Source organism: Ranitomeya variabilis, chromosome 7, assembly GCF_051348905.1.
Source record: "Ranitomeya variabilis isolate aRanVar5 chromosome 7, aRanVar5.hap1, whole genome shotgun sequence".
NCBI lineage: Eukaryota > Metazoa > Chordata > Amphibia > Anura > Dendrobatidae > Ranitomeya > Ranitomeya variabilis.
This window is the reverse complement of record NC_135238.1, coordinates 31173900-31190156: the sequence shown is the minus strand read 5'-3', so window position 1 is coordinate 31190156 and position 16257 is coordinate 31173900. Positions and strand designations below refer to the sequence as shown.

General features: G+C 51.5%; 1 protein-coding gene across 5 annotated transcripts in view; it reads right to left on the bottom strand.

The window, feature by feature from the left end:
* The window catches only part of TTYH3 (tweety family member 3), an 84630-nt gene extending 69498 nt beyond the window's left edge, over positions 1-15132 (bottom strand). For 4 of the 5 annotated variants that reach the window (XM_077274758.1, XM_077274759.1, XM_077274761.1 and 1 more), the window contains exon 1: positions 14869-15132. In XM_077274758.1, the coding sequence (XP_077130873.1) occupies positions 14869-14994 (126 nt within the window). In that variant the 5' untranslated portion in view covers positions 14995-15132. Of the gene's footprint in view, positions 1-11307; positions 11391-14868 lie in introns of those variants that run through there. The other variant, XM_077274760.1, reaches the window with a different exon arrangement.
* Between the last annotated feature and the right edge of the window lie 1125 nt (positions 15133-16257).

Genomic DNA, 16257 nt, shown 5'->3' with positions numbered 1-16257 from the left:
CTGTTCATCTGGAGACTCTGCTCAGCAAGTAAAAATAGTTATTTCGTTCTTACGGGGCGACCCTCAGGATTGGGCTTTTTCGCTGGCGCCAGGAGATCCGGCATTGGCTGATATTGATGCGTTTTTTCTGGCGCTCGGTTTACTTTATGAGGAACCCAATCTTGAGATTCAGGCAGAAAAGGCCTTGCTGGCTATGTCTCAGGGGCAGGACGAGGCTGAAGTGTATTGCCAAAAATTTCGGAAATGGTCCGTGCTGACACATTGGAACGAGTGTGCACTGGCCGCTAATTTTAGAAATGGCCTATCTGAAGCCATTAAGAATGTTATGGTGGGTTTTCCCATTCCCACAGGTCTGAATGATACTATGGCACTGGCTATTCAAATTGACCGGCGGTTGCGGGAGCGCAAAACCGCAAATTCCCTCATGGTGTTGTCTGAACAGACACCTAATTCGGTGCAATGTGATAGAAAAACCGCAAATTCCCTCATGGTGTTGTCTGAACAGACACCTGATTTAATGCAATGTGATAGAATCCTGACTAGAAATGAGCGGAAAATTCATAGACGCCGGAATGGCTTGTGCTACTACTGTGGTGATTCTACACATGTTATCTCAGCATGCTCTAAACGTATAGCTAAGGTTGTTAGTCCTGTCACCGTTGGTAATTTGCAACCTAAATTTATTCTGTCTGTAACTTTGATTTGCTCACTGTCGTCTTATCCTGTCATGGCGTTTGTAGATTCAGGTGCTGCCCTGAGTCTTATGGATCTGTCATTTGCTAAGCACTGTGGTTTTACTCTTGAACCATTAGAAAATCCTATTCCTCTTAGGGGTATTGATGCTACACCATTGGCAGCAAATAAACCGCAGTATTGGACACAGGTTATCATGTGCATGACTCCTGAACACCGCGAGGTGATACGTTTCCTGGTTTTACATAAAATGCATGATTTGGTTGTTTTAGGGCTGCCATGGTTACAGACCCATAATCCAGTCCTGGACTGGAAGGCTATGTCAGTCTCAAGTTGGGGCTGTCGTGGTATTCATGGGGATTCCCTGCCTGTGTCTATTGCTTCTTCTACGCCTTCGGAAGTTCCGGAGTATTTGTCTGATTATCAGGATGTCTTCAGTGAGTCTGAGTCCAGTGCACTGCCTCCTCATAGGGACTGTGACTGTGCTATAGATTTGATCCCAGGCAGTAAGTTTCCTAAGGGAAGACTGTTTAATCTGTCGGTACCTGAACATACCGCTATGCGTTCATATATCAAGGAGTCTCTGGAGAAAGGACATATTCGTCCGTCTTCTTCCCCCCTTGGTGCGGGATTCTTTTTTGTGGCAAAAAAGGACGGATCTTTGAGACCTTGTATTGATTATCGGCTTTTAAATAAGATCACTGTCAAATTTCAGTATCCTTTACCGCTGTTGTCTGACTTGTTTGCCCGGATTAAAGGTGCCAAGTGGTTCACCAAGATAGACCTTCGTGGTGCGTACAACCTTGTGCGCATTAAGCAAGGTGATGAATGGAAAACCGCATTCAATACGCCCGAAGGTCATTTTGAGTACTTGGTGATGCCTTTTGGGCTCTCCAATGCGCCTTCAGTTTTTCAGTCCTTTATGCATGACATTTTCCGGAAGTATCTGGATAAATTTTTGATTGTTTATCTGGATGATATTTTGGTTTTTTCTGATGATTGGGATTCGCATGTGGAGCAGGTCAGGTTGGTCTTTAAAATTTTGCGTGAAAATTCTTTGTTTGTCAAGGGCTCAAAGTGTCTCTTTGGTGTACAGAAGGTTCCCTTTTTGGGGTTCATTTTTTCCCCTTCTGCTGATCAGGACGATTGGGTGACATTCTTGCCGTTGGCTGAGTTTGCCCTTAATAATCGGGCTAGTTCCGCCACCTTGGTTTCGCCTTTTTTCTGCAACTCTGGTTTCCATCCTCGCTTTTCTTCGGGTCATGTGGAGCCTTCTGACTGTCCTGGGGTGGATTCTGTGGTAGATAGGTTGCAGCGGATCTGGAATCATGTGGTGGACAACTTGAAGTTGTCACAGGAGAGGGCTCAGCGCTTTGCCAACCGCCGCCGCGGTGTGGGTCCCCGACTACGCGTTGGGGATTTGGTATGGCTTTCTTCCCGCTTTGTTCCTATGAAGGTCTCCTCTCCCAAATTTAAACCTCGTTTTATTGGGCCTTACAAGATATTGGAAATCCTTAATCCTGTATCTTTTCGTCTGGATCTTCCTGTGTCGTTTGCTATTCACAATGTATTTCATAGGTCCTTGTTGCGGCGGTACATTGTGCCTGTAGTTCCTTCTGCTGAGCCTCCTGCTCCGGTGTTGGTTGAGGGCGAGTTGGAGTATGTGGTGGAGAAGATCTTGGATTCTCGCCTCTCCAGGCGGAGGCTTCAGTACCTGGTCAAGTGGAAAGGCTATGGTCAGGAGGATAATTCCTGGGTGGTCGCCTCTGATGTTCATGCGGCCGATTTAGTTCGTGCCTTTCATGCCGCTCATCCTGATCGCCCTGGTGGTCGTGGTGAGGGTTCGGTGACCCCTCACTAAGGGGGGGGTACTGTTGTGAATTTGCTTTTTGCTCCCTCTAGTGGTTACTAGTTTTTTGACTCTGGTTTTTCTGTCATTCCTTTTATCCGCACCTGGGTCGTTAGTTAGGGGTGTTGCTATATAAGCTCCCTAGACCTTCAGTTCAATGCCTGGCAACGTAGTTATCAGAGCTAGTCTGCTGTGCTCTTGTCTACTGATCCTGGTTCCAGTTATATCAGCTAAGTCTGCCTTTTGCTTTTTGCTATTTGTTTTGGTTTTGTATTTTTGTCCAGCTTGTTCCAAATCTATATCCTGACCTTTGCTGGAAGCTCTAGGGGGCTGGTGTTCTCCCCCCGGACCGTTAGACGGTTCGGGGGTTCTTGAATTTCCAGTGTGGATTTTGATAGGGTTTTTGTTGACCATATAAGTTACCTTTCTTTATTCTGCTATCAGTAAGCGGGCCTCTCTGTGCTAAACCTGGTTCATTTCTGTGTTTGTCATTTCCTCTTACCTCACCGTTATTATTTGTGGGGGGCTTCTATCCAGCTTTGGGGTCCCCTTCTCTGGAGGCAAGAAAGGTCTTTTGTTTTCCTCTACTAGGGGTAGCTAGATTCTCCGGCTGGAGCGTGTCATCTAGAATCTACGTAGGAATGATCCCCGGCTACTTCTAGTGTTGGCGTTAGGAGTAGATATATGGTCAACCCAGTTACCACTGCCCTATGAGCTGGATTTTTGTATTCTGCAGACTTCCACGTACCTCTGAGACCCTCGCCATTGGGGTCATAACAGTTTGCCAGGCCAGTATTAAATGTTTAATGCGTTGCAGAAGAGGGATTATAAGAAAGAAGATTCTGAGTTTTTTTTTTTTTTCTTTCTTCTTCCCCTTTACCTCAGAGTGGCTATGCTTGCTGCAGACATGAATGTCCAGACCTTGATTACAAGTGTGGACCAGCTGGCTACTCGTGTGCAGGGCATACAAGACTATGTTATCAGAAATCCTAGGTCAGAACCTAAAATACCGATTCCTGAACTGTTTTCCGGAGACAGGTTTAAGTTTAGGAATTTTGTGAATAATTGTAAATTGTTTTTGTCCCTGAGACCCTGTTCATCTGGAGACTCTGCTCAGCAAGTAAAAATAGTTATTTCGTTCTTACGGGGCGACCCTCAGGATTGGGCTTTTTCGCTGGCGCCAGGAGATCCGGCATTGGCTGATATTGATGCGTTTTTTCTGGCGCTCGGTTTACTTTATGAGGAACCCAATCTTGAGATTCAGGCAGAAAAGGCCTTGCTGGCTATGTCTCAGGGGCAGGACGAGGCTGAAGTGTATTGCCAAAAATTTCGGAAATGGTCCGTGCTGACACATTGGAACGAGTGTGCACTGGCCGCTAATTTTAGAAATGGCCTATCTGAAGCCATTAAGAATGTTATGGTGGGTTTTCCCATTCCCACAGGTCTGAATGATACTATGGCACTGGCTATTCAAATTGACCGGCGGTTGCGGGAGCGCAAAACCGCAAATTCCCTCATGGTGTTGTCTGAACAGACACCTAATTCGGTGCAATGTGATAGAAAAACCGCAAATTCCCTCATGGTGTTGTCTGAACAGACACCTAATTCGGTGCAATGTGATAGAAAAACCGCAAATTCCCTCATGGTGTTGTCTGAACAGACACCTAATTCGGTGCAATGTGATAGAAAAACCGCAAATTCCCTCATGGTGTTGTCTGAACAGACACCTGATTTAATGCAATGTGATAGAATCCTGACTAGAAATGAGCGGAAAATTCATAGACGCCGGAATGGCTTGTGCTACTACTGTGGTGATTCTACACATGTTATCTCAGCATGCTCTAAACGTATAGCTAAGGTTGTTAGTCCTGTCACCGTTGGTAATTTGCAACCTAAATTTATTCTGTCTGTAACTTTGATTTGCTCACTGTCGTCTTATCCTGTCATGGCGTTTGTAGATTCAGGTGCTGCCCTGAGTCTTATGGATCTGTCATTTGCTAAGCACTGTGGTTTTACTCTTGAACCATTAGAAAATCCTATTCCTCTTAGGGGTATTGATGCTACACCATTGGCAGCAAATAAACCGCAGTATTGGACACAGGTTATCATGTGCATGACTCCTGAACACCGCGAGGTGATACGTTTCCTGGTTTTACATAAAATGCATGATTTGGTTGTTTTAGGGCTGCCATGGTTACAGACCCATAATCCAGTCCTGGACTGGAAGGCTATGTCAGTCTCAAGTTGGGGCTGTCGTGGTATTCATGGGGATTCCCTGCCTGTGTCTATTGCTTCTTCTACGCCTTCGGAAGTTCCGGAGTATTTGTCTGATTATCAGGATGTCTTCAGTGAGTCTGAGTCCAGTGCACTGCCTCCTCATAGGGACTGTGACTGTGCTATAGATTTGATCCCAGGCAGTAAGTTTCCTAAGGGAAGACTGTTTAATCTGTCGGTACCTGAACATACCGCTATGCGTTCATATATCAAGGAGTCTCTGGAGAAAGGACATATTCGTCCGTCTTCTTCCCCCCTTGGTGCGGGATTCTTTTTTGTGGCAAAAAAGGACGGATCTTTGAGACCTTGTATTGATTATCGGCTTTTAAATAAGATCACTGTCAAATTTCAGTATCCTTTACCGCTGTTGTCTGACTTGTTTGCCCGGATTAAAGGTGCCAAGTGGTTCACCAAGATAGACCTTCGTGGTGCGTACAACCTTGTGCGCATTAAGCAAGGTGATGAATGGAAAACCGCATTCAATACGCCCGAAGGTCATTTTGAGTACTTGGTGATGCCTTTTGGGCTCTCCAATGCGCCTTCAGTTTTTCAGTCCTTTATGCATGACATTTTCCGGAAGTATCTGGATAAATTTTTGATTGTTTATCTGGATGATATTTTGGTTTTTTCTGATGATTGGGATTCGCATGTGGAGCAGGTCAGGTTGGTCTTTAAAATTTTGCGTGAAAATTCTTTGTTTGTCAAGGGCTCAAAGTGTCTCTTTGGTGTACAGAAGGTTCCCTTTTTGGGGTTCATTTTTTCCCCTTCTGCTGATCAGGACGATTGGGTGACATTCTTGCCGTTGGCTGAGTTTGCCCTTAATAATCGGGCTAGTTCCGCCACCTTGGTTTCGCCTTTTTTCTGCAACTCTGGTTTCCATCCTCGCTTTTCTTCGGGTCATGTGGAGCCTTCTGACTGTCCTGGGGTGGATTCTGTGGTAGATAGGTTGCAGCGGATCTGGAATCATGTGGTGGACAACTTGAAGTTGTCACAGGAGAGGGCTCAGCGCTTTGCCAACCGCCGCCGCGGTGTGGGTCCCCGACTACGCGTTGGGGATTTGGTATGGCTTTCTTCCCGCTTTGTTCCTATGAAGGTCTCCTCTCCCAAATTTAAACCTCGTTTTATTGGGCCTTACAAGATATTGGAAATCCTTAATCCTGTATCTTTTCGTCTGGATCTTCCTGTGTCGTTTGCTATTCACAATGTATTTCATAGGTCCTTGTTGCGGCGGTACATTGTGCCTGTAGTTCCTTCTGCTGAGCCTCCTGCTCCGGTGTTGGTTGAGGGCGAGTTGGAGTATGTGGTGGAGAAGATCTTGGATTCTCGCCTCTCCAGGCGGAGGCTTCAGTACCTGGTCAAGTGGAAAGGCTATGGTCAGGAGGATAATTCCTGGGTGGTCGCCTCTGATGTTCATGCGGCCGATTTAGTTCGTGCCTTTCATGCCGCTCATCCTGATCGCCCTGGTGGTCGTGGTGAGGGTTCGGTGACCCCTCACTAAGGGGGGGGTACTGTTGTGAATTTGCTTTTTGCTCCCTCTAGTGGTTACTAGTTTTTTGACTCTGGTTTTTCTGTCATTCCTTTTATCCGCACCTGGGTCGTTAGTTAGGGGTGTTGCTATATAAGCTCCCTAGACCTTCAGTTCAATGCCTGGCAACGTAGTTATCAGAGCTAGTCTGCTGTGCTCTTGTCTACTGATCCTGGTTCCAGTTATATCAGCTAAGTCTGCCTTTTGCTTTTTGCTATTTGTTTTGGTTTTGTATTTTTGTCCAGCTTGTTCCAAATCTATATCCTGACCTTTGCTGGAAGCTCTAGGGGGCTGGTGTTCTCCCCCCGGACCGTTAGACGGTTCGGGGGTTCTTGAATTTCCAGTGTGGATTTTTATAGGGTTTTTGTTGACCATATAAGTTACCTTTCTTTATTCTGCTATCAGTAAGCGGGCCTCTCTGTGCTAAACCTGGTTCATTTCTGTGTTTGTCATTTCCTCTTACCTCACCGTTATTATTTGTGGGGGGCTTCTATCCAGCTTTGGGGTCCCCTTCTCTGGAGGCAAGAAAGGTCTTTTGTTTTCCTCTACTAGGGGTAGCTAGATTCTCCGGCTGGAGCGTGTCATCTAGAATCTACGTAGGAATGATCCCCGGCTACTTCTAGTGTTGGCGTTAGGAGTAGATATATGGTCAACCCAGTTACCACTGCCCTATGAGCTGGATTTTTGTATTCTGCAGACTTCCACGTACCTCTGAGACCCTCGCCATTGGGGTCATAACAGAAAGCGGTACAATAACGAGGGTCTGCAGGGAGCAGTGAAGCACAGTGGAGGGTCCTTGCAAGTTTGTAGCTACATTTCAACAAATGGAGATGGGGATTTGGTCAAGATTACTGGTGTCCTTGATCCCTGAAAATATAGACCGATACTTAGCCATCCTATAATACCATCGGGGAGGCGTCTGGCTCCAAACTCATTCTGCAGCAGAACAGCGTCCCCAAACATCCCACCAAGGAGTCCAGGGTGTGACGATCTGGACCCTACAAAGCCCTGACCTCACATCATCCAATCTGTCTGGGATTGCATTTACAGAGAAGGGTTTGCACAAGCCTCATACACAGACGACCTGTGGTTATTTCTCCTAGATGTTTGGGACAACCTACCTGCCTAGATCCTTAAACTCTGTGCAAGTGACAAGTACCTAGAAGAATTGAGGAAGGTGTTGGGCGGTCACCAAATACTGATGGAATTTAGATTTCTCTTTTGATAACTTTGTATATTAATTGATACAAAATAAAAAATTATCACTTCTATTTCTGAAAGGCGTCACACTTGGGCGCCTTCCCGGATGGAGCGATGGGCATGACATCATTAAACTTGAGAGATGGGGTCACGCTGCCTCCATGATCCTCCACTGACCCGGCCTTAAATCACTCGGACTTTTAATACCTGTTCAGGCTTTATTGATTTCTGTGAAAAATATTCCATTTTCCCAAGAATGGGGGGAGGGGTATTATAGAGCCTGGCCGTAAATACAGACACTGATCTTAAAGGGCTTGTCCGGGTTATTTTTCACCTCCGTCACACTGGGCTTTCTATTATGCCTTTTTTTTTTTTTAAAGTAGAAGAAGGGTCCTTAGGTAAATAGCTGAGCAAATGCCGTCCTGAATCTGGGACCCCCAAGCTATCAATTACAGTCCACATGGGGACCAGGCAAGTGCTCACTTCCCCAGCAGCGCCACTACAGGAGGACTGAGGCATTGCATGGTGAATGAGGCGCTCTCCATGTGCTAGAAGGATCCGGCACAGACTGTGTAGTTGGAGCGTTGCAGCAGAAGACGACCAGCCGGCCCCGCAACATATTGCTTCCAGATTCTCCTGTGAATTCTCAATTTTTCTGCCATGTTAAATAAAAAACAGATTTTCTCTGCTGGATTCCACTGTGGACAAATGAGCCAAAATACCATAATGTGCGTCAGATTACAAAACGGCCAAGAGCCGCACACGACTGGGGGTAGTGGGACGCGGTTCACGACTTCCAGGTCACCGTGGTATGGAGCCCCGTGTAAATATTAGATCAACAACAATGGCCAATGGGCAGCCCAGTGTGCCGCCCCCCCACCCTTACCCAATGGACTATGTTCGGCCCGGCGTGCCCTCCCAATGGACTATGTTCGGCCCGGCGTGCCCTCCCAATGGACTATGTTCGGCCCGGCGTGCCCTCCCAATGGACTATGTTCGGCCCGGCGTGCCCTCCCAATGGACTATGTTCGGCCAGGTATGCCACCCCTTTACACAATGGACTGTTTAGGCCAGTATGCTTCCCCACCCAATGGACGATAAGCAGCAGAGTATGGCTTCCCCTCCAGATGGACAGCCCATATTGCCCCGCCGTACACTTGACTGGTGATGGACAGAATATTATGGCCACCTCTCCTGGATGACCAATGGGCAGCCCAGTATTGCCCCCTACCCCTTGAAGGCCGATGGGCGGCCCAGTATAGCCCTCCTTCTTTTGTCCGGATTATCCAGTGCACTTTTCGCGATGAGAAGAAATCCAGGACTACTCCCGACATGTGGATAAAACAAGATGAAGTGCCCCCGGCTCTATTCAATGATTCACTTTCCCACAGAAAATCCCCCATAGTAATGACCTGACACAATGTGTGTGTGTGTGTGTGTGTGTGTGTGTGTGTGTGTGTGTGTGTGTGTGTGTGTGTGTGTGTGTGTGTGTGTGTGTGTGTGTGTGTGTGTGTGTGTGTGTGTGTGTGTGTGTGTGTGTAAATCGCATACCGCAGCACAGCGAGGAATGCCAGCAAGGCCACAGCCATGAGTCACCGACTCCACGGCCCCGGGGTGCTAAACACTGTGCTCACATGGTATATAACGAGGCCAGAGCTCCCTGCTATCAGGATGGCCGCCATCAGAGCTCCGGCACAATTTCTCTCCTGAGGGGCAAATTTGCCAATGATTTTTCTAAGCTTTCTGTGGTAAAATGTGCAAATCTCCCCTGATTGTGTGATCGCTGCACGTTCATGAGCGATTAATCTTGACATTTGTGTGAAGGGCCTGTCTGATGTAATCGCTGGGGGATGCAATGCTCTCTAACGCTATACAGGGAGCTGCTGATCCTATGTGCACAGACTGGCGGGAGCACGAGAGAGGATGGAAGACGGGTGACGTCAGCGCTGGAAAAGAGCAAATCTCCACATCACAAAGGGAGAAAGAAAAAGGCACTGAATGCAGAAAGCGGCTCCCCGAAGAGATATAGAAGCAGTTCCCAAGGCAACGAAGAAAAGCACAACCGGGCGACACATTGAGTGCGAGGTGCACGGTCTGGTGGCCCACAAAACGGCACAACACTGCCACTCAGTGCACTGGCATCAATACCTGACGAAATCAAAGCCTTCAGAGAAACATCCTTAGGATATAGGCACTGCCTACATAAGCTGTGGCCAGAGGCGCCGCCGAGGCCTGCCCCCGTCCCAAAGGCTATATCACAGAGACCTCCATCCCCCCATGGCCCAAAGGCGCCACTGCCGAGGCCCGCTCCCCAGACCAAAAGCACCACCGCCGAGGCCCGCCCCCTACCCAAAGGCTATATCTCCGAGACCTCCCTCCCCCCATGCCCCAAAGGCGCCACCGCTGAGGCCCGCCCCCCCTTGCCCCAAAGATGCCACCGCCGAGCCCCACCTCCTCCTATGCCCCAACACCGAGGCCCGTCCCAAAGGCACCACCGCGGCCCACCCCCCTTGCCCCAAAGGCACCACCACCGAGGCCCACTTGCCCCAAAGCAGAGTCCCATCCCCCCATGTCCCAACACCAAGGCCTGCTCCAAAAGGCCCAAAATGCCCCAACGCCAAGGCCTGCCCCCCCCTTGCCCCAAAGGCGCCACCGCCGAGGCCCGGCTTCTACCTGCCCCAAAGGCGCTACAGCCGAGTCCCAGTCCCAAAAGGTGCCACTGTCAAGGCCCGGCTTCCACCCACCCCAAAGGCACCACCACCAAGCCCTGGCCCCAGCCCCAAAAGGCGCCACTGCCAGAGCCCGGCTTCCACCACCCCAAAAGGCACCACCACCGAGCCCCAGCCCAAAAAGGCGCCACTGCCAAGGCCTGGCTTCCACCCACCCCAAAGGCACCACCATCGAGCCCCGGCCCCAAAAAGGCACCACCGCCGAGCCCCAAAAAGGCACCACCGCCAAGGCCCGGCCCCCACCCGACCCAAAGGCACCACTGCCAAGGCCCAGCCCTAGCCCTAAAAGGCGCCACCGCCAAGGCCTGGCTTCCACCCGTCCCAAATGCGCCACCGCCGAGGCCCGCAAGAAAAAAGGCATTACCATCAAGGTCCAGCCTCCCTGCACATTTCCTTGGATACAATCTTGGAAAGACTTGAGCAGGACTAACAACAGAGTTCTGAAAAGCGTTTTCCCTAAATACATTTATGGTCCATCCTGTGCACAGGCGATAATCTGGGCACATGGCATTGCAGGGATTCCGCTCAACTGTTGCTCCATTCTCACAGTGTCTGGGGACCCCATCCTAATGTTGGGAGGGGTTCCCAGCGATCAGACATGCATTGCCTATCCTAGGGCAGAATACATAATGATCATGCACATGGTATTAGCAGTGATCTGACCCCCGACACCTCCACCGCTGCACGTACCGAAGTCCTGACTGGCATAGGCTGATGCCAGGCTGCGTGCCCACCTGTGCTGTCAGAACGCAGTCACTGCCAGGGGTACGCGACCTGCAATGATTGCCAGTGTGTCCCAAGCAACCAATCTGCTCTAATTATTCCTATTGCATAAGTGGCGGTAACACATTCCGCAGCGCCGTACAGATGTCATCCCCCGGTTTACAATACACCCAAACACGTCAGCGGGTGGCGCTCACCCTGTTATGCAGCTTGTAAACTGAAGCTCCGGCTCGTCGCCGGCTTTCTGCAGCCACCACATTATGTCAACATGATCATTTTCTGGTTTGCAAACAAAACCGTAAATGCCCACTCACAGCTTAACCCTGGCAGCGCCTGAAGCACAGGAGGCGCGGGAGCAAATCGGCACCAGCAGCATCGATCTGCGAAGGACCACGGCTGATCAGACTATCACACCCGGTCTCCCCTATTAATATTGTTCACTTTCCCTACAGCGCCACCACAGGGTAAATGAGGCGTTACATCATTCTTCTAGAAACAGACTGGTATCTTTTGGACAGACGACACTATAAAGTCTTCTCCTTCATTATCTGAGGACCCGTAGGGATCAGCCAGACAAATTATATCAGACCCAGTCCTTCACGATCATCCAACTCTGCTCAGACGAGTGGCAAGAACACCCAAAACACCTACCAATAGGGCATCTATTGACTTATAGGGTGGCTACCTACAGGTGGCACTAAAGAGACAGTGTCCTTCCTCCTCGTCGAGAGCTAATTTGCATAGAGTCTTCCAAAGAAGCAGGGCGCAGCCCCTGGGAGAAGCAGCCGTCAACATCTGATCAAGAAATACAATATACTGTGAGCCTAACTTGGCCATTGCCAGCAACCACACAAGCCATGGCTGAAAAAGGACTCCATAATGGTCCATAAATAAATGGTGCCAGTTAGCGGATAGCATAAAATGAACAGTTCTTTTCATTATGAGCTTCGCCTGGACCTGACAAGGGTGAGAGCTACAGCCTCCTGTGACCACTGCCCTGAACCGTAATTGGACCAATAACAGAAGACACGCAAAAGCCAAGATAAGCGGTGCCACATGGTTTCTTGGAAAACTCTGAAGATTACAACAGCTTGTCTGCCACTCCCGCAGGTCTATTAACCTCCACCCAGCCCAAGCCTTGTGCCACGGCCCCCAGCTTCATACTCCAGTGCCAATCACCAGCCTCATAACCTGCGCCCTATGAGCTTCCAGCCACAGCCTCAAGCAATGGACCGCAGCCTCATACCCCGCATCCTCAAGCTTCAAGCAATGGACCACAGCCTCATACCCCGCACCCTCAAGCAATGGACCACAGCCTCATACCCCGCACCCTCAAGCAATGGACCACAGCCTCATATCTCGCATCCTCAAGCTTCAAGCAATGGACCACAGCCTCATACCCCGCATCCTCAAACCTCAAGCAATGGGCCACAGCCTCATACCCTGCATCCTCAAGCCTTAAGCAATGGGCCACAGCCTCATAACCCACATCCTCAAGCAATGGACCACAGCCTCACACCCCACATCCTCAAGCAATGGACCAGAGCCTCATCCACCCACTGGTCACCCAGCACCTCACACCCAGTCTCCTAAGCCTCCAGCCTTGTCACATACACTCATATCACCAACCTCATCCACCTAGTCCATAGCTCCATGATACAGCCACCGTTTCATAACCCCAGCCTCATCCACCCACCGGTTGGTTCTCCAGTCTCATCTTCCTTCCCCCAGAATCAACCCCCCACTGATTCCCCAGTCTCATCCACTGGTTCTCCAACCTAATCGCCCTGCCCTTCGCCTCGCCCACCCAGCGGTTCCCCAGCCTCGTCTCCCTGCCCTATCAACCCACCGGTTGCCCAGCTTCATCCCCTTGCCCCCAGCCTCATCCACCCACCGTTCCACAGCCTTGTCCCCCTGCCCTATCCACCTACCGGTTGCCCAGCCTTGTCCCCTGCCTCATCCATCCACTGGTTTCCAAGCCTCGCCCCGCCTGCCCCCAGTCTCATCCATCCACTGATTGCCCAGCCTCGCCCACCCTGCACCATCCGGTTCCCCATCCTTGTCCCCCCCTGCCCCTAGTTTCATCCACCTGCCCACAAGTGTCATGCTCCTGCCCCCACATCATCCATCCACCGATTCCCCAGCCTTGTACCCCTGCCCACAAGCCTCATCCACCCACCGATTCCCCAGCCTTATCCCCCTACCCTTAGCCTAATCCCAATGCCCCCAGGTTCGTCCCCTTGCCCCCAGCCTCATCCACCTACTGGTTGCCCAGCCTTGTCCCCCTACCCTTAGCCTCATCCACCCACCGGGTGCTCAGCCTCATCCCAATTCCCTCAACCTTATCCACCTATCGGTTCCCCAGCCTTGCACCCCTGCCTCATCCACCTACTGATTGGCCAGCATTGTCCCCCTACCTTTAGCCTCATCCACCCACTGGTTGCTCAGCCTCACCCCAATTCCCCCAACCTTATCCACCTATCGGTTCCCCAGCCTTGTACCCCTGCCTCCAGCCTCATCCACCTACTGGTTCCCTAGCCTTTTCCACCCACTGGTTTCCCAGTCTCGTCCCCCTGCCCCCAGCCTCGTCCACCTGTCCCCTTCCTACAGTCACCAAATTCTTTCCCCGATTTCTATGAAAACTAACCAGGAAAACAGATGTTCTCACAGGACGGAGATTAACCCCTTAGTCATCACTTCCTAGAGGAGCAATACAGTAGAAATGTGCTCTGTCTTCAGAAAATAAATGGGATCCATTGCAAACTGTACAAGGGAGGGACTACTGGTGGGGGCCCGGCTGTGCCCTGGTCAGGAGGTCACGTCTTGTGGCGGTCTGGCACATATGATATTACCAGGAGCCGCCATGCCAGACACTAGCTCAGAACGCCACACAGACAGAAGGAGCAAAGTAACTGAGGATCGTGGCCTAGGGACCCCCGAAAGGCAGAGCGCCCCCCGCTGGGGAGGCAACGGGTGCTTACAGACCCAATCTATGGGAAAGTTCAGTAATATCCAAGCGGACGTCATCTCCTCATGTGAGAGAATCACAGATGTTACATATTGTCTGTATACAGTACAGCACCGCCGGAATCAGTGATGTGCGCACAAGTGTGATCTGTGTATGATAGATATACACTGAATGTATGATGTACAGCACATGTATGATAGCGACATGCTCCAATCCGGACACTTGGAGAGAGAGTTCTAGTGTGCAAATAATGTCAATGTATGACACTGTACAGTGCAGGGGAGGGGTGGAGGATGGTGGTTATGGTGAGGAGGCGGAAAACGATGGTGGTTATGGCGAGGAGGCGGAAAACGGTGGTGGTTACGGCGAGGAGGCGGAAAACGGTGGTGGTTACGGCGAGGCGGATGTGAAGATAATGGTGGTTATAGTAAGGAATAGGGTGGTGGCGGCGGTTACAGAGACGGCGGCTACGAGGGACGATGACAGCGGCGGCTACGAGGGTCGATGACGATGACGACGACAGTGGCGGCTACGAGGGACGATGACGACGACAGTGGCGGCTACGAGGGACGATGACGGCGGCGGCTACGAGGGTCGATATCGGCGGCTACGAGGGACGATGACGACGACGGCGGCGGCTACGCGGGACGATGACGACGGCGGCGGCTACGAGGGACGATGACGACGGCGGCGGCTACGAGGGACGATGACGACGGCGGCGGCTACGAGGGACGATGACGACGGCGGCGGCTACGTGGGACGATGACGACGGCGGCGGCGGCGGCGGCTACGAGGGACGATGACGGCAGCTACGGTTAGGGTGATGGTGGTGGTTACCGGGATGATGATGGTTCTTGCCGCCGGCGCCCTCCTCCCCCGGCGCAGAAGATGGCGGCCCCGGTCTCACCTGCTGATACTCTCCGTCCTCCGGTTTGAAGTCTCCGCTGATGAACTCCCACTTGAGGCTGAGGTGCGGCAGGCGGTGCAGGAGGGTCACCCACCACGGCGGGCTGTAGCTGATCGCGGCCGCCATGTCTGAGCTCAGAGCCGCGGCCTGCCGCTCCTCCGGTGCCGGCGGGCTGTACCGGCCAGAGTGTACGGGCTCCGCTCACAGCTCGGGCTGCCGCCTCCCGGCCATCCTCCCCGCCTATATCCCGCAGTGTCCCCGGAGGCCGCTGCCCCGCAGCTCTCCCCCGACCATCGTCACCACAGGGCGGCTGTCAGCGGCTCCGGTCCCCCCGGTATCCAGTCCCGAGCTCTGCGCCCCAGATCCGGCTCTTTGTTCCCGGAGTCTCGTTGTGCTCCAGGCTCCTCCCTCCTCCCCGGTGTATCCCCGCCCCTCCCCGTCAGTCCGGCCCACACCCCGCCCATCCGCTCCGGTGACTGACTGCGACCACCGCACCGCTGCTGTGCGACTTCACTGCGATATGTGGCCGCACTATGTGAGCTGGGTCCTGCCGGCGCTCGGGCTACTGACCTTATCAGCGCTTGTTTCTTGCAGTCTGATCTGCAGTTTTCTTTCTTCCATTCTTTGTCCTTACCCCTTTCTCTTCTTTTTATTCCATTTTTGTAAGCGTTGAAATGACCAAAAATCAGCAATTCGACCATTTCATTTTTTTGGGGTGAGAGTTTTTTGGTGTTTTATCTCCTAGAGAACAAAGTAATGGGCATTCCTGCAGCCAACCAGTTGGGCGGTGCCCCATTTATCACTGGTGTGCGCGACCGACATTAGTTATGGTGGGCACGGTTATGGTGGCGACAGACGAGGCGATGCAGCGTGGGGCAGGTGGTGTGCGAATTAGATACATTTGTGATGTATTTTGTAGCGGTTAGGTAACAAGTGCAAAGGCTGTTACATTGGGGAGGTGGTGGTGTAGCAGCTGGTACAGCTGGAAGGTGGCGGTGTAGCGGCTGTCACAGTGGGGAGGTGACAGTGTAGCGGCTGTTACAGCGGGTTGGTGGCGTTGCAACGGCTGGTACAGCAGGGAGGCAGCGGTCTAGTGGCTGTTACAGCTGCTGGTACAGCGGGGAAGCTAAGGTGTAGTGGCGTTACAGCGGGGAGATCACTTTGTAGCAGCTGGTACAGCGGGGAGGCGATGGTGTAGCGGCTGGTACAGTGGGGAGGCAGCAGTGTAGCTGCTCTACAGTGTGGAGGTGACGGTGTAGGGGCTGGTACAGCGGGGAGGCAGAAGTGTAGCGGCTGGTATAACGGGGAGGCAGCGGTGTAGCGGCTGGTACAGTGAGGAGGCGGCATTGTAGCGGCTCCACAGTGTAGAGGTGACGGTGTAGCGGCTGG